At 43.7% G+C, this 21,436-nt stretch overlaps 1 protein-coding gene across 1 annotated transcript in view; it reads left to right on the plus strand.

The window, feature by feature from the left end:
• The window catches only part of LOC143284976 (metabotropic glutamate receptor 8-like), a 412,856-nt gene extending 395,813 nt beyond the window's left edge, over positions 1-17,043 (plus strand). The window contains exons 6-12 of the mRNA XM_076592138.1: positions 3,774-3,899; positions 6,972-7,172; positions 8,390-8,516; positions 9,877-10,036; positions 10,997-11,761; positions 16,000-16,384; positions 16,637-17,043. Of these exons, the coding sequence (XP_076448253.1) occupies positions 3,774-3,899; positions 6,972-7,172; positions 8,390-8,516; positions 9,877-10,036; positions 10,997-11,761; positions 16,000-16,384; positions 16,637-17,043 (2,171 nt within the window). The remainder of the gene's footprint in view (positions 1-3,773; positions 3,900-6,971; positions 7,173-8,389; positions 8,517-9,876; positions 10,037-10,996; positions 11,762-15,999; positions 16,385-16,636) is intronic.
• Positions 17,044-21,436: the final 4,393 nt, after the last annotated feature.

A 21,436-nucleotide genomic window follows, 5' to 3' on the forward strand; every position in this document is an offset into this window, starting at 1 on the left:
TCTGTCTCTCTGCCTCTCGATCTCTCTCTCTCTCTCTCTCTCTCTCTGTGTCTCTCTGTGTCTCTCTGTCTCTCATCTCCCTCAGTAACTCTATCTCACTGACTCTCTGTCTCTCTGCCTCTCTTTCTCTCTGTCTCTCTGTCTCTCATCTCCCTCAGTATCTCTATCTCACTGACTCTCTGTCTCTCTGCCTCTCCATCTCTCTTTCTCTGTGTGTCTCTTTTTCTCTGTCTCTCTGTCTCTCATCTACGTCTGTAACTCTGTCTCTCTGCCTCTCTATCTCTCTGTCTCTCTGCCTCTCCCTCTCTCTTTCTTTGTGTCTCTCTGTCTCTCCTCTCCAGTATCTCTGTCTCACTCTCTCTGTCTCTCTTTCTCTGTGTCTGTCTGTCTCTCCTCTCCTTCAGTATCTTTGTGTCACTGACTCTCTGTCTCTCTGCCTCTCCATCTCTCTTTCTCTCTGTCTATCGTTCTTTCATAGTTTCCCTCCTGCACTTACCCTCTCCCTTCCTACGCTTTCTCTCTTTCTCACTCCCTCTCTCTCTGTCCCCCCTCTCTCTCCTCTCACTCTCTCTCTCTCTCTCTCTCTCTCTCGGTCTCTCTGTCTTTGTCTCTGTCTTGATCTCTCTTTGTCTCTCTCTGTCTCTCTTTATCTATATGTCTCTGTCTCTCTCCCTTTTTGTCTCCTTCTCTCTCTCTCACACTCTCTCCCTCTCTCTCTCTCTCTCTCTCGGTCTCTCTGTCTTTGTCTGTCTTGATCTCTCTTTGTCTCTCTCTGTCTCTCTTTATCTATATGTCTCCGTCTCTCTCCCTTTTTGTCTCCTTCTCTCTCTCTCACTCTCTCTCTCTCTCTCGCTCGCTCGCTCTCTCTCTCTCTCTCTCTCTCTCTCTCTCTCTCTCAGTATATGTGCCCTTCCCAGAAGTGCATTGGCGTCACAATAATAATTGATAGCAAAGTATCTCCTGTTGAGAAACGAATTAATTTGTTAAACTCTCCCTCTCCCTGTCTCAGTCTCTGTCTCTGTCTGTCTGTCTGTCTGTCTATCTGTCTGTCTGTCTGTCTGTCTCTCTCTCTCTCTCTCTCTCTCTCTCTCTCTCTCTCTCTCTCTCTCAAAGTGCCAAAGTGTCGCAAATCGCTTATTAGTTTATGTCGTTTCAAATCTGTGGGTTTTTTTTTTTTTCCTTTCTGTTCCATTTTATCTGTTTTGCATCATTTTGTTCTAATTAGTACCTACTATGTCACTAGAGCTTTTCAGCTAATGACATTAAACATTTCAGTGTTCAGTGTTCTCTCTCTCTCTCTCTCTCTCTCTCTCTCATCTCTCATCTCTGCGATGATTATTCGCAGTAGCAGCAGTATATGTAGCAGTGTTAACAAAAGTATTATTGTTGTGTCGTTATCGTTAATGTTGTTATTGTTATTGTTGTCACAAGGACAGATTGGAAGACTAGGCGATGCCTAAAATCTTTATCTTTGAGTAATACAGTTTTGAATCTCTCTTTCTCTCTTTCTCCCTCTCTCTCTCTCTCTGTCTCTCTGTCTTTCGCTCACCCTCTCTCTCTCTCTCTCTCTCTCTCTCTCTCTCTCTCTCTCTCTCTCTTTCCTCCTCCTCCTCCTCTTCCTCTTCCTCCTACTCCCCTCCACCTGTCACCTCGAAATACACATGCCTTGCCATGATTCACTGGCGAACATTTTTTTTTCATCATTTGCAAAAGCTTTGATATTTTAATGATTCAATCGTAAATTTAATCATTTCTTGGCTCACGTGTGTAAACAGAGTGAGTCTGTCAATAACACACACAAACACACATGCACACACGCGGGCGCGCACACACACACACACATGATTTTTATATACGTATGTTCATTTACTTATTTATATTATGTATTATGTATTATTGTATTATGTCTGTGGTTGTGTGTGTGTGTGTGTGTGTGTGTGTGTGTGTGTGTGTGTGTGTGTGTGTGTGTGTGTACGTGCTTGCTTGTGTGTCCGTGCAAAACCTTAATGATGCCATTATTCTCTCAAATACTTTTTTTCCACACCGAATCTAGATTAAGATAGAACAGTAGCCTTCTAGTTCTTTGCACACGTTTTTATTTTTAATGACAACAAGGGAAAAGCGCAGAAATCAATAAATCTCTCAGCGATTGCTGTGACATTTCTTTCTTTTTCTCAGTTATTTAGCATTTCTCAGATGGATACATTCATTGACGACAGTCCTCTTCTTCTTTCTTTTTGGTTGAAATAGTCAGTCATTGCGTTCAGTATGAAAGTTATATCCATGCTTGAATCTGCAAAAAACATCAAATTTCTGCCATCTATTGGATCATAAATCTGAATAATTTCATACTACGTGCTTTTGTATATTTGTTTTTGTGCATCATGCTTAACCAAAACATCCGTTTAAAAAAAACACGACCTAATACACGTAAACACACGAAATGAAAACATGTAAACACTGTTTTGTTTTACACTCAATATGAAGGCCAGTGAGGTCGTATTGTCAGTTGAAGAATCTTCCTTCTGTGAAGGTTAGCTTATTCGTTTACGCATCTATTTCTGCGCATATGATGTGAGTTATACCCCCTTCCTTCACATAAAAAATGATTCCGATGACAGCACGACATAGCACAAAACGTCCAGCTGACCCAGCTTTATCGCCCAGAATAATCAAATAACAAGACAACACACTTCTGCCGTGGTGACAGCAGCCGGTAAATGGCCATTGGCGAAAAATCAACACTGGTGCGGCGCGCCGTTTCGCCAACAGGATATCATGAGATGTGGATCGTGTCGACAATTTGCACTAACACATTGTCAAAAGGCTGTTTGCAGAGGGTTGTTTGAGTGAAGGTTATATCATTGATGCATAATAGTCCACGAATGGACATGCGCTTGTGACATGGTCTCCTGTCTTCCTAGGCCGGTGTTGTATGTGATCAAGAAATGTTTACGGAAATCCAGCGCTTTTTTTTTTCTTTTTTTTCCAAGAAAAAATTCGAACGGATTAAGTTACAACAAAACTAAATGAAATAAAGTATAACAGCATCTTTACTCCGCATATCTCATATGGCATTTCGTACGCCATGTATCTGGGAGTCGGTTTCTGTGTTGTGCTCGACAAGTGTTTGTATTTTTTTGTTGTGAAATACCTAAAAGCCGTTGTAAAGTCCGGAAAAGGTTGAAACATTGATAGATTCGAATCCTAACATTTGTTTGCAAACTAAAGAAAGTGAAATCAACTTTGACAACACTGGTGGAAACGTCTACATTCCAGCACATACTTTCGGTTCGACAAAACCTCTAGTTTTCATGATTATAGCAAACAGGGTTCAAAACTCTGTGTGTGTGTGTGTGTGTGTGTGTGTGTGTGTGTGTGTGTGTGTGTGTGTGTGTGTGTGTGTTGACACTCACTGAGTCAAGCTACTGCGAGACTTTGAACAATGGAACTGTCCGTCGGTCTGAACTCTGATAGAATAATTAACATTGTGATTCCCACGAGTCGGACTATGTGCGTGTGTCTGTGTGCGTGCGTGCATGTGTGCGTGCGTGTGTGTGTTTTGTTGTCGTTGTTGTTGTTGTGTGGTGACTTATAATCTCGCCTGTTTTCATGGAATTAATACTCCTCACTGCGTGTGTGTGTGTGTGTGTGTGTACGTGTGTGGGAGTGTGTGTGTGTGCGTGTGCGTGTGTGTGTGCGTGTGTGTGTGTGTGCGTGCGTGCGTGCATATGTGCTTGCGTGTGTGTCTGTTGTTGTTGTTGTTGTCACAGCTTTTGACGACTATTTTCTCAACCTCACCCTGAGAAACAACCACCGCAACCCTTGGTTCCCCGAGTTCTGGGAGGCTACTTTCAACTGCAGTGTCCATGGGGGAGGGGTCAAACGGAAATGCAGCGGTAAGTGAAGCCTGTCATTTGAAGTCATGATGACAGTTAATACTATGTCTTGTTTATTTATCCATCTGTACATCTATGCCCGTTGTCTCGTAGACCGTGGGAGCACCACACATTTTGGCAACCAGCCTCCTCCATCCCTCGCGGTTGTCTGCCCTCCTGATTGTCTCACTCAGGGTCAGACCTGTGTCCACCCTCGAGATGTTGCCTGTATCTTATTCATTAGTTCAGCTGTCAAGGAGGAAGGTGGGAGAATGGTTAAGACGCTCAGCTGCCAATTCTGAGAGTCCGTGAGGGTGTGGGTTCGAATCCCGCTCTCGCCCTTTCTCCGAAGTTAGACTGGAAAATCAGACTAAACGTCTAGTCTTTCGGATGAGTCGATAAACCGAGGTCCCGTGTGCAGCATGCATTTGGCGCACAGAAAAGAACCCATGGCAACGAGAGTGTTGTCCTCTGGCAAATTTACGTAAAATGAAATCCACTCTGATAGGTACAAGCATGCACGAAATCCACTCTTGACAGGTACGAGCATGCACTCAAGGCCTGACAAGCGCGTTGGGTTATGCTGCTGTCAGGCATCTGCCTAGCAGATGTGGTGCAGCGTATATCGATTTGTCCGAACGCAATGACGCCTCCTTGAGAAAGGGAAACTGAAACGGAAACCCAGCTGTCAGTGTCCATGTCTCGCAAGGCATTCGATGCAGAAAACATTAATAATGTATTGAAAGCGCTGAATCTTGTCCGGGGAAACGGACCAGTGCGCTTTTCACGGCTACCTTTTGATGCATGCATACCTCTACAAACAAAGGGAATGAAGACAAAACGTGTGATTACATGCAGATTGGTAGGCGTAAAGAAAAGACGGGAAAGGGGAAGGAATGGAGGAGCTAGTTCGGGAAAAGTTAGGTTCGAACAGAGGTGGAATAGCCTCCCTTCCCTGCCTCTTCCTTGTCTTCTGTTTCTCCAGTTTTTGAGTCATGCATGCGTGTGAATGACTGGTGCGAAAGCGCTTTGATTTGTCTCTGCACAACATTCAGCGCTATATAAATATAATAATAATAATAATAATGAAAAGAATAAGAGTCAAAGAGTGTGTCACATTTTATTATTTATAAAGCACATGGAATTGTACGCGGATAAATTTTGAAAATTCGTGTCATTGAATTTTTCTGGCATTTGTTGTTGCTGCTAGCATGTTGGTGTTTGTTGTTGTTGTTGTTTTGAAACAACGACAATAGTTTATGTTTTGTTTGTCTTGTGTTGTGTTGTGCAGGGTGGTCGTTTGATTTCATATGTTTATTTTACGTTGTGTTGGGTTGACGTTTGCTTTTATTTGTTTATTTCATGTTGTGCTGTGTAGGGTGGTCGTTTGATTTTATTTATTTCATGTTGTGTTGTGTCGGGCGGTCGTATGATTTTATTTGTTTTATTTGTTTATGTCATGTTGCCTAGGGTGGTCGTTTGATTTTATTTGTTTATTTTATGTTGTTAGGTGGTCGTTTGATTTTATTTGTTTATTTTATGTTGTGTTGGGTGGTCGTTTGATTTTTTTGATTTTTTTTATGTTGTGTTGTGTTAGGTGGTCGTCTGATTTCTTTTTTTTTTATTTCGTGTTGTGCTGTGTAGGGCGGTCGTTTGATTTTATTTGTTTATTTCATGTTGTGTTGTGTCGGGTGGACGTTTGATTTTATTTGTTTATTTCATGTTGTGTTGGGTGGTCGTTTGATTTTTATTTATTTATTTCATGTTGTGTTGGGTGGTCTTTTGATTTTTTTGATTTTTTTTATGTTGTGTTAGGTGGTCGTCTGATTTCATTTTTTTTATTTCGTGTTGTGCTGTGTAGGGCGGTCGTCTGATTTCATTTTTTTATTTCGTGTTGTGCTGTGTAGGGTGGTCGTTTGATTTTATTTTTTTTTATTTCGTGTTGTGCTGTGTAGGGCGGTCGTTTGATTTCATTTTTTTATTTCGTGTTGTGCTGTGTAGGGCGGTCGTCTGATTTCTTTTTTTTTTTATTTCGTGTTGTGCTGTGTAGGGTGGACGTTTGATTTTATTTGTTTATTTCTCTCTTTGCTTTGTTGTTGTTGTTGTCTTTGTTGTTATTTTCTCTATCTCTTTTCAGATAATGAGACAAATTTTCCAGTTACAACAAAATTTTATGATGAATCTGTATCCCCTTCTTACAAGTATTGATCACTTCTCTATTCCTCTTGCATGACAAAATAAAACTTCTTTGATGCTTTTGTATGGCTTTTGTTTGCTCTTACGGGTGATTGATTTGTGTGCTGTTGAGTTGAAAAAAAAAACAACAACAAAACAACTTTTTCCTAACATTAATATTAGAATCGTGCGTGCGTGTGTGTGTGTGTGTGTGTGTGTGTGTGTGTGTGTGTGTGTGTGTGCATGCAGTCGTGTTTATAAATGTTTTTCTTTCATTTATTAATTATTTCTTTCTTTCCTTTCTGTCTTTCTTTCTTTCTTGCCTACTTCATCCACTGCCGCTGACGCTGACACCCTGACCACCCTGACTAACCTGACTCCCCTTACCCTGACCACCCTTACACCCTGACCCTGACCACCCTTGCACTTTGATCCTGACACCCTGACCACCCTTACACCCTGACCCTGACCACCCTTACACCCTGACCCTGACCACCCTGGCACTTTGATCCTGACCACCCTGACCCTGACCACCCTGACACCCTGACTAACCTGACTCCCCTGACCCTGACCACCCTTACACCCTGACCCTGACCACCCTTACACCCTGACCACCCTGACACCCTGACCTTGACCACCCTGACCAACCTGACACCCTGACCCTGACCACCCTTACACCCTGACCCTGACCACCCTGACACCCTGACCACCCTGACACCCTGACCTTGACCACCCTGACACCCTGACCACCCTGAAACCCTGACCCTGACCACCCTGGCATTTTGATCCTGACCACCCTGAAACCCTGACCCTGACCACCCTGACCCTGACACCGTGACCACTCTGACACCCTGACCCTGACACCCTGACCACCCTGACCCTGACCACCTTGACCCTGACACCCTGACCACCTGACAGGCGAGGAACGCCTGAGGGACGTGACGGGCTACAAGCAGGAAGGGCTGGTGCAGTTCGTCATGGACGCGGTGCTCTCCCTTGCCCAGGCCGTCAACGACAGCCTGAGCGACCACTGTCCTCAAGGGTTCGACCGCTGCCCGCATCTCCGCAACATGACCGGGGAGCGCTTCCTCCGCTACATCCGTAACGTCTCCTTCATCGGTGGGTGATCAACCGGAACCCGTTTCCACTTTTCAGTTTGTTTTTGTATTTCTTTTTATCATAACAGATTTCTCTGTGTGAAATTCGGGCTGCTTTCCCCAGGGAGAGCGCGTCACTACACTACAGCGCCACCCATTTTTTTGTTTGTTTTTTCCTGCATGCAGTTTTTATTTCTTTTTCCTATCTAAGTGGGTTTTTCTACAAAATTTTGCCAGGAACAGCCCTTTTGTTGCCGTGGGTTCTTTAACGTGCGCTAAGTGCATGCTGCACACGGGACCTCGGTTTATCGTCTCATCCGAATGACTAGCGTCCAGACCGCCACTCAAGGTCTAGTGGAGTGGGAGAAAATATCGGCGGCTGAGCCGTGATTCGAACCAGCGCGCTCAGATTCTCTCGCTTCCAAGGCGGACGCGTTACCTCAAGGACATCACTCCACTCGGGTTGTTTTCAGTTACCAACAGCTCCAGGAGATGCCGACGGCCTGACTTGCTCGGCTTGAACCCCCATTGTTCGCGTTAAGCCAACAAACCAACCAACCAAGTGATGGCCTAGAGGTAACGCGTCCGCCTAGGAAGCGATGGAACCTGAGCGCACTGGTTCGAATCCCGGCAGAGTCGCCAGTATTTTCTCCCCTTCCACTAGGCCTGGAGTGGTTGTCTGGACGCTAGTCATTCGGGTGAGACGAAAAACTGAGGTCCCCGTGTGCAGCATGCACTTAGCGCACGTAACAGAAAGTTTACAGAAAAAAAACTTATAATCCTCTTTAAAACAAACAAACAAACAAACAAAACATGTTTTATATGAGAGCCCTCACATTTCTAAGAAAAAATTATTTTGTTGTGTATGCATATCACGTCAAACAAACTTCGTCCTCCATAGGCTGCATGCCGTAAAATTTTACCTCACAAAACAACCCCAGCCCTGATAATCTGTACATCACGTAAAGAAAATAAAAATCTGTTTTCTGTACAAACCCAAAAAATTTGACCCGACCACAAAAAAAAAGCAACAAACAAACAATGAAAAAAACCAAAAAAACAAAACAAATATAACTACCCAATTCTAATAATCCGTACATTACGTAAAGAAAATGAACTTTGTCTACTGTACAAGCCCTAATTTTTTTATTTTTTTTTTTAACCAGAAAAAACAACAACTACCCAGCTCTAACAATCTATACATCACTTACAGTAGTAAGCTGTTTGTCTTGTATTCAGGCACAGGCGGGGAGCCAGTGATGTTCACTGCCAACGGGGACGGCCTGGGTCGCTATGACATCTACCAGTACCAGAGAACGGAGGAAGGCAAATACGTCTACGCTCGTATCGGCGAGTGGACGGACAGGTATTTAATTTTTTTTTTTTTTTTTTTAATGACTTTAAAACAGACCTGTACATTCATACACACGCGCGTGCGCGCACACACACACTCACACACACCCACGCGCATAAAACAAAAACAAAAATAAAACTGGCCATGCATAACTCCTCTCTCTCTCTCTCTCTCTCTCTCTCTCTCTCTCAAAATGGCACGAATATATTCAAACCAGTGATAGATTAAACATGTATAGAACTTTTTGTAGCACCCATGAAGTTAAAACCTTATCTTTTGTCTACTATGGACAAACACTTCAAATATATAACGACTAGATTTCGATTCGGTATATCTGATTTAAATGTACATCATTATAGATACAAAGAATTCAATGACAGTTATTTGATTTGTCCATTGTGTAAAGAATCCAAAGAAGATGAATTGCATTTAGTTTTGTGTTGTAGTTCTTCATGATACCAGACAAAAGTTCATTCCTTTAAAATATTACCAAAATCCATGTGCCTTTAAATTCAGTTTTGTTGGTATCGTCCATAAGAGACGGTGGTGTTCGGAATTTGTTTATTTTCTTGTACAATGCATTTAAATTTAGAGAGATTGTATTGTCTTGATGATATGATTTAAATATCGATTTCTTTTGATGTGACCGTTGATATGCATTCATAAAATTTTGGTATGGCTGATGTGCTTGTGCGTTTATGTTCACCCCTTCATGAGGGACATTTGCCTTTAGCCAATAACGTATTCTTATTTGCATTCTGTGTGTGTGTGTGTGTGTGTGTGTGTGTGTTTTCCTACCTTAATTTTCAACGGTCAAAACTTAGAAAACATTAACCTTATCAGTACGCTTTGATAGATGAGGAAGTAAGAATAAGATCACTAGCGAAATTTATCGCCCTAGCTTGGGATTGTCGGAAAAAGAAATTGTCTTCGGAAGCCTTATAGTTACCGAAAAAACACTGTTACCCTGATGCCAGTTCCACACTTTATAATTCTGAATGACTTTGTAGAAAGTTGGATGGTCGAGCTTTTTAATTTTCCTTTTTAATTTTAACAGTATATTGTATTTTATGATTTTGTTGTTGTTGTTGTTGTTGTTGTTTGTCGTTGATTTTCTTTTTACTCTTAGCAATGTGTCAGTTTCTCTGAAAACCGCCGTTATTCTTTTGTTCATACATTGTCCCCCTTGCCAAAGGATACTATTGTCAATGGCAATAAAACAATGTCCGTGTCTGTCCGTGTTTTTTCCCACCGTCACCAGAAAATACCTTTGTATTCACTAGTGCTGATGCAATTGATTTCATTTGTTAGTGTAATAGGTGTTGTCGTTGCTGTTGTTGTTTGTAAATTATCTCACCTCTCATTCGTTCAGATTGGTCCTGGACGTGGACTCTCTGCAATGGAAGAACGGCTCGAGGGGTCTACCTCCAGTGTCCATCTGCAGTCAACCCTGCAAGCCAGGGGAGAGCAGAAAGAGTAGCAGTCAGTGCTGCTGGATTTGCGCCCCTTGCAAGGACAACGAGTTCTTGAAGGTGATGTCACTGTCAGTCAGTCAGAACGAACACTGACTTGTCTCCCCTGTCTGTCTCCTCTACCTTTATTAATTCTTTCGTAATGATGGTGATGATGATAATGGTAATATTGATAGTCATGATGGTGATAATGATAGTCATGATGATGGTGATGATAATAATGATGATAACATTGATAGTCGTGATGATGATGATGATAATAATATAATAATAATAATAATGATAATGATAGTCATGATGATGGTAATGGTGATGACGATAATAATAATATAATAATAGTAATAATATTGATAGTGATGATGAGGATGATAATGATGTTAATAATAATATCATAATAATGATATAATGATAATAATATTGATAGTGATGATGATGATGATGATGATACTACTACTCCTACTACTACTACTAATAATAATAATAGTCATGATGATTATAATAATAATAAAAATAATGACAGTCATCATGATGATAATGATAATGATGATGATGATGATGATAATAATAATAATAATAATAATATCGATAGTCATGGAGATGATGATGATAAGAAGAAGAAGAAGAAGAAGAAGAAGAATAGTCATGATGATGATAATGATGATATCAATAATGATGAAACCTCTCATTAAAGCGCTTCATGACAACACGTCAGACACAAAGTACTCAAACACACACCTGCACAGTGAGTCCATTAAAGTAATTTTCTGTAATTTGAATGTAGACCTTTGTTTCAAATTTCACCCCCACCCCACCCTCCCCAATCCCCACCCCATTTACCCGGTTTCCTCCAACACACCATTCCTCCTCCTCCTCTTCTGAGCGAAAATACTCACATGTACACATTAATCTACTACTACTACTACTGCTGCAACACAATGATACTCTGAACAAAATGCCTTCAATCATCGATGTGTGTGTGACGGGACATTGACCAAACTCCCTCCCTCCAACACCTTGCAGGACGAGGAGACGTGCCACCTGTGTGACCACCTGTCCAAGCCGGACGCCAACCGCACGGGTTGCGTCCGCCTGCCAGAGATCTACCTGGACTTCTACTCCTTCTGGTTCCTCATCCCCGCGGTCTTCTGCCTGTGCGGCGTGGTCAGCACGGGTTTCGTGCTGGTCGTCTTCATCCGCTACAACAACACGCCCGTCATCATGGCCTCGGGCCGCGAGCTGTGCTACATCCTGCTGCTGGGCATCTTCCTGGCCTACTTCACGGCGCTGCTGATGCTCCTGACGCCCTCGCCCGTCCTCTGCGCCGTCATTCGCCTGGGCGTGGGAGTCTCGCTGTGCTTCATCTACGCCGGGTTGCTGACCAAGACCAACCGCATCTACCGCATCTTCAACGTGGGCATCAAGGCCATGGTGAAGCGGCCCAGCTACACCTCCCCGCGCTCCCAGATCCTCATCTGCACCTGCCTGGTGTCGGTGCAGGTGGTGGGCGGCCTGACCTGGCTGGGCTTCGAGAAGCCGGCCACCGAGTACCGCCTGCACAACAAGGACTACCTGGTGCGGGAGTGCCGCTGCAGCCAGGTGGCCACCATGATCTCGCTCTTCTACAACATGTTCCTCATCGTGCTGTGCACTGTCTACGCCTTCAAGACGCGCAACATCCCGCAGAACTTCAACGAGGCCAAGTACATCGCCTTCGCCATGTACAGCACGTGCATCGTCTGGTGCGCCTTCATCCCCATCTACTTCGGCGCCAACCACGACTTCCGGGTGAGCCTGATCTCTCTCTCTGTCTCTGTCTGTCTGTCTGTCTGTCTGTCTGTCTCTCTCTCTCTCTCTCTCTCTCTCTCTCTCTCTCTGAATAGAATAGAATACTTTTTATTGTCATAAAACCTTAAAGTTTATAAGACACAATGAAACATAAACATAAACATGAGCATATTAAGAAGAGAAACATTCGTGGACAAATTTCGCCAGCCTTGGCTGTAATTCTGTGTGTGTGTGTGTGTGTGTGTGTGTGTGTGTGTGTGTGTGTGTGCTTTGTTTGATACCTTTCTGGTGCCGTCTATGTTGAATCACTCTAGCTTTGTTGATTAAAAGAAGGGGGTGGTGTTGAATCACTATAGCTTTGTTGATTAAAAGAAGGGGGTGGATTGAATCACTCTAGCTTTGTTGATTAAAAGAAGGGGGTGGGTTGAATCACTGTAGCTTTGTTGATTAAAAGAAGGGGGTGGGTTCAATCACTGTAGCTTTGTTGATTAAAAGAAGGGGGTGGGTTGAATCAATATAGCTTTGTTGATTAAAAGAAGGGGGTGGGTTGAATCACTGTAACTTTGTGGATTAAAAGAAGGGGGGGTGTTGAATCACTATAGCTTTGTCGATTAAAAGAAGGGTGTGGGTTGAATCACTCTAGTTTTGTTGAATAAAAGAAGGGGTTGGGTTGAATCACTGTAGCTTTGCTGATTAAAAGAAGGGGTTGGGTTGAATCACTCTAGCTTTGTTGATTAAAAGAAGGGGTTGGGTTGAATCACTCTAGTTTTGTTGAATAAAAGAAGGGGTTGGGTTGAATCACTGTAGCTTTGTTGATTAAAAGAAGGGGGTGGGTTGAATCACTATAGCTTTGTTGATTAAAAGAAGGGGGTGGGTTGAATCACTCTAGCTTTGTTGATTAAAAGAAGGGGGTGGATTGAATCACTCTAGCTTTGTTGATTAAAAGAAGGGGTGTGTTGAATCACTCTAGCTTTGTTGATTAAAAGAAGGGGTGTGTTGAATCACTCTAGCTTTGTTGATTAAAAGAAGGGGGTGGGTTGAATCACTGTAGCTTTGTCGATTAAAAGAAGGGGGGTGGTGTTGAATCACTATAGCTTTGTTGATTAAAAGAAGGGGTGTGTTGAATCACTCTAGCTTTGTCGATTAAAAGATGGGGGTGGGTTGAATCACTGTAGCTTTGTCGATTAAAAGAAGGGGGTGGTGTTGAATCACTATAGCTTTGTTGATTAAAAGAAGGGGTGTGTTGAATCACTCTAGCTTTGTCGATTAAAAGATGGGGGTGGGTTGAATCACTCTAGCTCTGTTGATTAAAAGAAGGGGGTGGATTGAATCACTCTAGCTCTGTTGATTAAAAGAAGGGAGTGGATTGAATCACTCTAGCTTTGTTGATTAAAAGAAGGGGTGTGTTGAATCACTCTAGCTTTGTTGATTAAAAGAAGGGGGTGTGTTGAATCACTATAGCTTTGTTGATTAAAAGAAGGGGGTGTGTTGAATCACTCTAGCTTTGTTGATTAAAAGAAGGGGGTGGGTTGAATCACTCTAGTTTTGTTGAATAAAAGAAGGGGGTGGGTTGAATCACTCTAGCTTTGTTGATTAAAAGAAGGGGGGGGCGGGGGTGAGTTAATCGGACCGACGGGTTGTGGGTCATGTTTCTCCAGACTCACCTTTTCCCTGTGGAAACCAAAAGGAAGGAGGAGAGAATTATTTGTTGAGACAGACAACGAAAGGCACGTTGGTCTGTATATTTGTCTTTAATTTGTTTCCTGTGTGGGGGGGTTTTGTTGTTGTTGTTTTTCAACACAATACAAAGTAGTAGTTTTCTGTTGTCTATCTTGAGCATTCAAGACACCTGGGAAAGGAAAATGGCAGTGGGGGAAGGAGACTTCAAGGAAGACAAGAGAGGCAAGGCCTTCAAGACTCACTTGTGATAAATTAAGTCCCCTAGCATTAATTACAGAATAATTTCCCTTTTTTACTATCTGCACCAAAACGTTTGCAAAATAAATAAAAATTCCATGCTTAGCAAAAGAAGTTCCTGTTTGAACAAAAAAATGATAATAATGACTCCTCTTGTTGTTGTGTCGAATATCAGATCAAAGTGCCAAGTTTAGAGAATACAAAAAATATAAATATAATAGTAAATGCAGTTTGCATATAATTAGGCTTCTTTTTTATTTTTTTTGTTCCCATCCCAGAGGTGCAATATTGTTTTAAACAAGATGACTGGAAAGAACTGAATTTTTCCTATTTTTATGCCAAATTTGGTGTCAGCTGACAAAGTATTTGCAGAGAAAATGTCAATGTTAAAGTTTACCACGGACATACACAGACACACGGACACACACATACACACACACACACACACACACACACACACACACACACACACACACACACACACACACACAACCGAACACCGGGTTAAAACATAGACTCACTTTGTTTACACAAGTGAGTCAAAAACCACCAGCATAATCATGGAGCCTCACCAGTGAAGAGCAGCATGCAGTGGAATCCGAGACAACTAAGCGGGGTAGAAGATCCTGTTTATCAGAGTCAGCCGAGTCCGTGGTGGGAGATCACTTTGAATTTGCCAGAAAAGGATCACAGTGCAAAGCACCCCCACCGACTTCCTGGCCTTGAAACACGGAGGAGGGCAAAAAAAGAAGAATCCTTTTTGATTGATTGATTGATATGGATACTTATATAGCGCATGTCCTCGGTCGGAGGACCAAGCTCTAAGCGCTTTACAAACACGGGGTCATTTACACAACAGGCTGCCTACCTGGGTAGAGCCGACTGACGGCTGCCACTGGGCGCTCATCATTCGTTTCCTGTGTCATTCAATCACATTTCAGGCATGCACACATACACACTCAGACAAACATGTAACATTTAACATTTTACGTGTATGACCGTTTTGTTTATCTACCCCGCCATGTAGGCAGCCATACTCCGTTTTCGGGGGTGTGCATGCTGGGTATGTTCTTGTGTCCATAACCCACCGAACGCTGACATGGATTACGGGATCTTTAACGTGCGTATTTGATCTTCTGCGTGCGTATATACACGAAGGGGGTTCAGGCACTGGCAGGTCTGCACATATGTTGACCTGGGAGATCGGAAAAATCTCCACCCTTTACCCACCAGGCGCCGCCGAGTATCGAACCCGGGACCCTCAGATTGAAAGTCCAACGCTTTAACCATTCGGCTATTGCGCCCGTTTGATCTGTCAGCCAAGTCCGTAGTGGAAATCACTTATCACTTTGCAAAAAAAAAAAGAAAAAAGAAAAGAAAACGTGCCAAAGAAAGAAGTGAGAAAGATCGTTGTGCAAAAACCCCTCTCTCCCTCCCACCCTCCCCTCTTCATTGCCTTGAAAATTTCAAAGAATGTGTAGTTGGGTGAGAGATTTCCAAAGTACGTACGTGCGCTGTTTCTGTTGTTGTTTGTTTTGTCTTTCTTAATTCATTCTACCCCACAGCTGCATACCTGGACCAGCACTACACGAGACCACTGCAGTAAAAAGAAGGGTTGTTCACTAAAACGGCGAGAATCGATGAAGAATTTGTTGATTGAATCGGTCAAACAAGACTTCATTTTCATGCTTCCGGAATCCGTAAACAGCTCAGTTTAGAACACCAACTGTAACAAACAAGAATAAACGAAGTTAGAATAACGCATTGGTACGAGAAAACTCGCGCCAGGTTCACAGGGGAAGTAACTATGGTACGAGTTATTGTATTTGTATTACTTTTTGTCAGAACAGATTTCTCTGTGTGAAGTTCGGGCTGCTCTCCCTAGGGAGAGCGTGTCGCCACACCGAGAGCGCCTTTTTTTTTTTTTTTTGTATTTTTTCCTGCGTGCAGTTTTGTTTCTCGAAGTGGATTTTTCCACAGTATTTTGCCAGGGACATCCCTTTTGTTGCCGTGGGTTCTTTTATGTGCGTTGAGTGCATGCTGCACACGGGACCTCGGTTTATCGTCCCATCCGAATGACTAGCGTCCAGACCACCACTCAAGGTCTAGTGGAGGGAGAGAAAATATTGGCGGCTGAGCTGTGATTCAAACCTGTGCGCTCAGATTCTCTCGCTTCCTAGGCGGACGCGTTACCTCTAGACCATCACTCCACAACTCGTACCTGGAGCAGGTTGAGCTCTAAAGGTAGTAACATGTACGTCTGAAGCGCCGTGCCCCACGTGTCGCTGTGTGTCTGAACCTCCCCACGGCCCCTGTTTCAGATCGAGGTGACGTCGCTGTGCATGTGCGTGGCCATCAGCGCCACCGTGTCGCTCTTCTGCCTGTTCGCGCCCAAGGTGTACATCGTGGTCTTCCAGCCCCACAAGAACGTGCGGCAGGCCACCAACCCCACCTCGCTCTCATCCACCGGCAAGACCCTGCGCTCCTTCTACGGCTGCTCCTCGGCCTTCCCCATCCCCATGATCCAGAACGGCAGCTGCAGCCTGCAGCGGCAGGGGCTGGTGGAGGAGGAGAGCCGCAGCCTGCGTGACCCCGCGGCTGCTGGAGGGGAAGGCGGCAAGGCGGACAGCAAGGTGGAGGTGCTCAATGCCTTCCACGACAGCATGGAGGACCTGTCCAGCGGAGGAGGCGGGGACGGGGGCGGAGGCGACGATGACGACCTGTCCCTGCCCCTGCCCCTGACCCCGCCCCCGCCCTCCTCCATTACCACGCCCCCCGACCCCCACCAGCACCACCCCCACCAGTCCCCGGACCAGCTGTCGGCCTCCTCTCCCAACGTGGACGCCGCGTCTCTGCAGTTCATGGACCAGAGTCCTCGGGGGTCTCTCTCCCCCCGCGTCTCCTCCTCCTCCTCCCCGTCCCCCTCCCCCTCCTCCCCCTTCCCCTCCCGCTTCTCAGCCACCGCCACGGGGCACCAGCAGACGGCTCCCTTACTCTCCCTCGACGCCTACTTCCCGCTCTACACCGGGACGGAGGAGGAGGAGGAGGAGGAGAGGAGTCACCCACAGGGGGGATCCGGGTCCGGCTTCTTCTTCGCCGCTCAGGACGACCCCGGCGGGACATGCCAGGACCCGGAGCAGCTGGGCGTGGCCGGGGGCTCTGGGGGCTCCCTGCTTGGGTTCCCGGACAGCGGGGCGGGAGAGGAGGACCGCCGCTTCTCCTCCAGGCTGGGGACCGCCTCCCGCGTCAGTGACTCCAACCTCGACCGCCGCCACGGCGAGAACTCGTTACAGCAGTTTGGCGAAACCCGTTTCGGTTCCTGTGACAACACTACCAAGACGTTCATGACGGGGGGAGATCGCTAAGACTTACTTAGTGGGTGCGTGGGTGTGTGGGTGTTCGTGTGTGGAGGGGGTGGGGGGGGGCGGGAAGTGGGTGGAGGGGGTGGGGTTGGCAGGGGGGAGGGGAGGGGGTGACGTGGGAGATGAGGAAAGTGAGGGATAAGGTGTGTGGTTGTTGTGTGTGGAGAGGGGGGGGGAGGGTTGGCAGAGGGGGGAGGGGAAGGGAGTGACGTGGAAGATGAGGAAGGTGAGGGATAAAGTGTGTGGTTGTTGTGGGGGTGGTGTGGTGGCAAGTAGGGCTGATTAGATGAGTTGAATGCCTGCGGTTTGGTAGAATCAGGATTGGGTGGAAGCTGGTGCTGGTGCTGGTGCTGGTGCTGGTGATGTGACGTGGGATGAGTTGCTCCGTTGGGTCGTTCTCAGTCCCCTCCTGACCTCCTCACAGTCGTCATCGTCGTCGTCGTCGTCGTCGTCGTTTCGTTCGCACTGTCACACACAGACACACACAGACACACAGACCTGTGCTGTGCTCCACACTGCCGCCACCATCATCATCTCTGGCATGCAAACTGTGCACTGTGTGTGGAATAGTGCGAGGAACAGAACTTTAATATAAAATAGAAAAAAACCAACAGTATTCTGTGGTGGACTCATCCTGACTTTCCATCCCAACCTATCTGCACATGTGGACGTGTGTGTGTGTGTGTGTGTGTGTATGAAAAAGATAGAGAAAAAAACAGGTAAAAAGAGTGAGAGAGTGGTGAGCATGCAAAAAAAAAAAAAAACACCAAAAAAAGTCAAAAGGGAAAACTTGGAGAGAGAGAGAGAGAGAGAAACAGCAATCGACAAGACGTTCCCGTGCTTTTGGCCTGACCTCACAAACGAAAGTATCCTTCCACAGTGAAATGTGTTCGACTGTATATATATATTGAAAAAAATAATAAATAAAAATCCCACTTTGTACATATCGGAGACTTGAGGGATTTGGGGGGAAGACAAGACAATGGTGTTGTGTGGTGTGGCGGTGACATCATTAGACGTGTACATCCGTGTACGGTGCTCTCTTTCAGTTCCCGCTTTTGTTGTGTACCCTCCGGACGATTTCGCATTTTTCATTAGGCACGTGTTTGGTTGTTTTTCGGCAAAAAAACGAAACAAAACAAAGAAAAAAAAAAAAAAAAACAGTAAGGAGTGGTAGGAATCATGTTAGATTAGTTCACATCATGCAGTATTTTTATTTATTTTGTTGTTGTTGTTGTTTGTTTTTTTTTTGTTGTTGTTGTTTTGGTGTGTGTGTGTGTGTGTTTATTTTTGGTGGTGTTGTTTGTTTGTTGTTTTTTCGCAAATATATGTATTCATTTTTTCTTATTTTACAATACTAAGACAACATAACACTAAAACGATACATATGCAATACCATCACATCAAAATAACGCGAACAAAATTTTATTTTTAAAAAAAGGGACATGCAGTGTAGTATACATAGGCAATACTTATATAATTGTTTGTCTGTGTGTCACTGCCCGACATGCAGTGTAGTATACATAGGCAATATTTGTATAATTGTTTGTCTGTGTGTCACTGCCCGACATGCAGTGTAGTATACATAGGCAATATTTGTATAATTGTTTGTGTGTCACTGCCGGACATGCAGTGTAGTATACATAGGCAGTATTTGTATAATTGTTTGTCTGTGTGTCACTGCTCGACATGCAGTGTAGTATACATAGGTAATATTTGTATAATTGTTTGTCTGTGTGTCACTGCTCGACAGGCAGTGTAGTATACATAGGCAATATTTGTATAATTGTTTGTCTGTGTGTCACTGCCCGACATGCAGTGTAGTATACATAGGTAATATTTTGTATAATTGTTTGTCTGTCTGTGTGTCACTGCCCAGAACTCACACTTTGATCTGTGACTCCTGTGAAAATGTCAACTTTCAAAAGGACACGGTGAAATAGAGCTGCGTGTTGTTGTTGTTGTTGTTGTTGTTGTTGTTTTTCATCATAACTTGATAATCACCACCGTTTGACGTTAGCATCGCTGACCTTTTCTGCTTTCTTCTTCTTCTTTTTTTTTTTTCTTTGGGTTTTTGTTGTTGTTGTTGTTGTTTCCCCCCCTTTTTTTTTCTCTCTCTCTCTCTCCTCGTTCCTTCATTGTGGTAAATTGTTCAGCAAGAAAGAATAAAGTAAAGAGGAACATGAACAGTCAATGAAAGACGAAACAGACAAAGAAAACGAAAATAAAAAAACAAAAAAGAACGAGCGAACAAACGAACAAGAAATAAAGGACGTTTCTTTGATACATGAAGAGCTAGGAAATATCTTGAAATGACTATATGTACTGCACTATTCCGTTATCTAAACACACAGTGGAATACACTCAAGATATACGTTGACAACATCACGAGACAAAGGACTAAGAAGAAACCGATTTTTTTTTTCTCTCTCCTCCATTCGACTGGACGTCTTGCAATCCTTTTTTTTGTATTTATCTCTCTTAACTTTCGTGTGGATACTCCGAATCTCTATCTCTTTATCTGACTCTGTCTCTCTCTGTCTCTGTTTCACTGTCTGTCTGTCTGTCTGTCTGTCTCTCTCTCTCTCTCTCTCTCTCTCTTTCTCTCTGTCTGTCTCTCTCTGTGTCTGTCTCTCTCTCTCTTATTCTGTCTCTTACACAGAGAGAGAGAGAGAGGAGAGAGAGAAAGAGAGAGAGAGAGAGAGAGAGAGAGAGAGAGAGTCTGCTCACAGTTTTTCTCTTTTCGAGCATAGTGATTATATGTGCGTAGCCATTTAATATACAAGAGAAAAATGCCGCGTGTCCTTTCAGTTTGTTTCACAGACCACAAAAATAAATCAATGAACAAATAATAAATAAATAAATAAATAATAATGATGATGATGATGATAATGATAATGACAATAATAATCATAAGACTTGTCAGATTCGTACACTGTTGAAGTAGAAGCTGCTACATTCCAACAAATTTTTTTGCGCAAAGAAACACTTCTCTTGCAGCTGAGGTATTGTGGCAATCTGTACCGGTGCTCACTGTCTCAGTCATTTTTACCATCAGTTGTCCGGGAGCATCCTGCTTACCTCCCTCTACAGGTATTCCTTGCTTATCCCACATTGTATAATTCTGCAGGGAGAAAAACAAACAAACAAAAATGAAGCACAAAAAAAAAGAAAAGAAAAAGGAAACACGTTGCTTTGGCTGTGATTTGATTTAATCTACTTGGTTTTCATAACACAAAGATGATTTTTAAGAAGATGGCTACATTCTTTTTCTTCGCGAACGTTACAGAATGACTTGGATGTTAATGAAAGTAGACGTTACACAGAATGATTTGGATGTTAATGGAATTGGACGTTACATAATGACTTTGACGTGTTTCTTTCACAGACACTGTACAGAATGACTTGGACGTTAATGGAAGTAGACGTTATAGAATGACTTGGACTTTAATGGAAGTCGACGTTATACAGTGTGACTTGGACGTTAATGGAAGTAGACGCTATACAGTGTGACTTGCACTTTAATGGAAATAGACGTTACAGACATTGACTTGGACGTTAATGGAAGTAGACGTTATACAGTGTGATTTGGACGTTAATGGAAGTAGACGTTACAGAATGATTTGGACGTTAATGGAAGTGGACGTTATACAGTGTGACTTAGACCTTAATGGAAGTAGACGTTATACAGTGTGACTTGAACGTTAATGGAAGTAGACGTTATACAGTGTGACTTGAACGTTAATGGAAGTAGACGTTATACAGTGTGACTTGAACGTAAATGGAAGTAGACAATATATACATTGACTTGGATGTTACGGGCAAGTGGACGTTACGTAAAGTTAAGTTAAACGTGACAAGAAAGTAGACATTACATATATAATTGAGTCACTTGGACGTGATATCACGGAAGACTGGGGCAGAGTTGCTCGGACGTAACAAGAAACTATACGCTACAGGGTGACTTTGACTTTAGAGGAAAACATGACTCCGATGTATATCAAGTAATGTGGGCGATTCACAAATTGACTTCCTTGTGTGGAAAGTGGACATTAAACAAGAAAATAAGCGTTACTTGGACGTGGTTATGGACGTAGACGTTGCCTAGATTCACTTGTAAGGACGTGAGGAACAGAGGGATGCTCTGAATATAATAAAATATAAAATGTAAGTCCTACCTTGTTAGGGTGGTAGTCAGCTGATGCAGAAAAATTAGAGGTGTTGGAACGGGGTACAGTTAATGAATGCTCCCTTTTTTTCAGACAGTGGCGAGAGAGAGAGAGAGAGAGAGAGGAGAGAGAGAGAATGGATGGATGAATGAACGAATGAATGAATGAATGAATGCATGAGTGCTTTATTGCATAAAGGCTACAAACCTCACTCCATTGGGATACTG

The sequence above is a fragment of the Babylonia areolata genome, chromosome 8 (genome assembly GCF_041734735.1).
Source record: "Babylonia areolata isolate BAREFJ2019XMU chromosome 8, ASM4173473v1, whole genome shotgun sequence".
Lineage (NCBI taxonomy): Eukaryota > Metazoa > Mollusca > Gastropoda > Neogastropoda > Buccinidae > Babylonia > Babylonia areolata.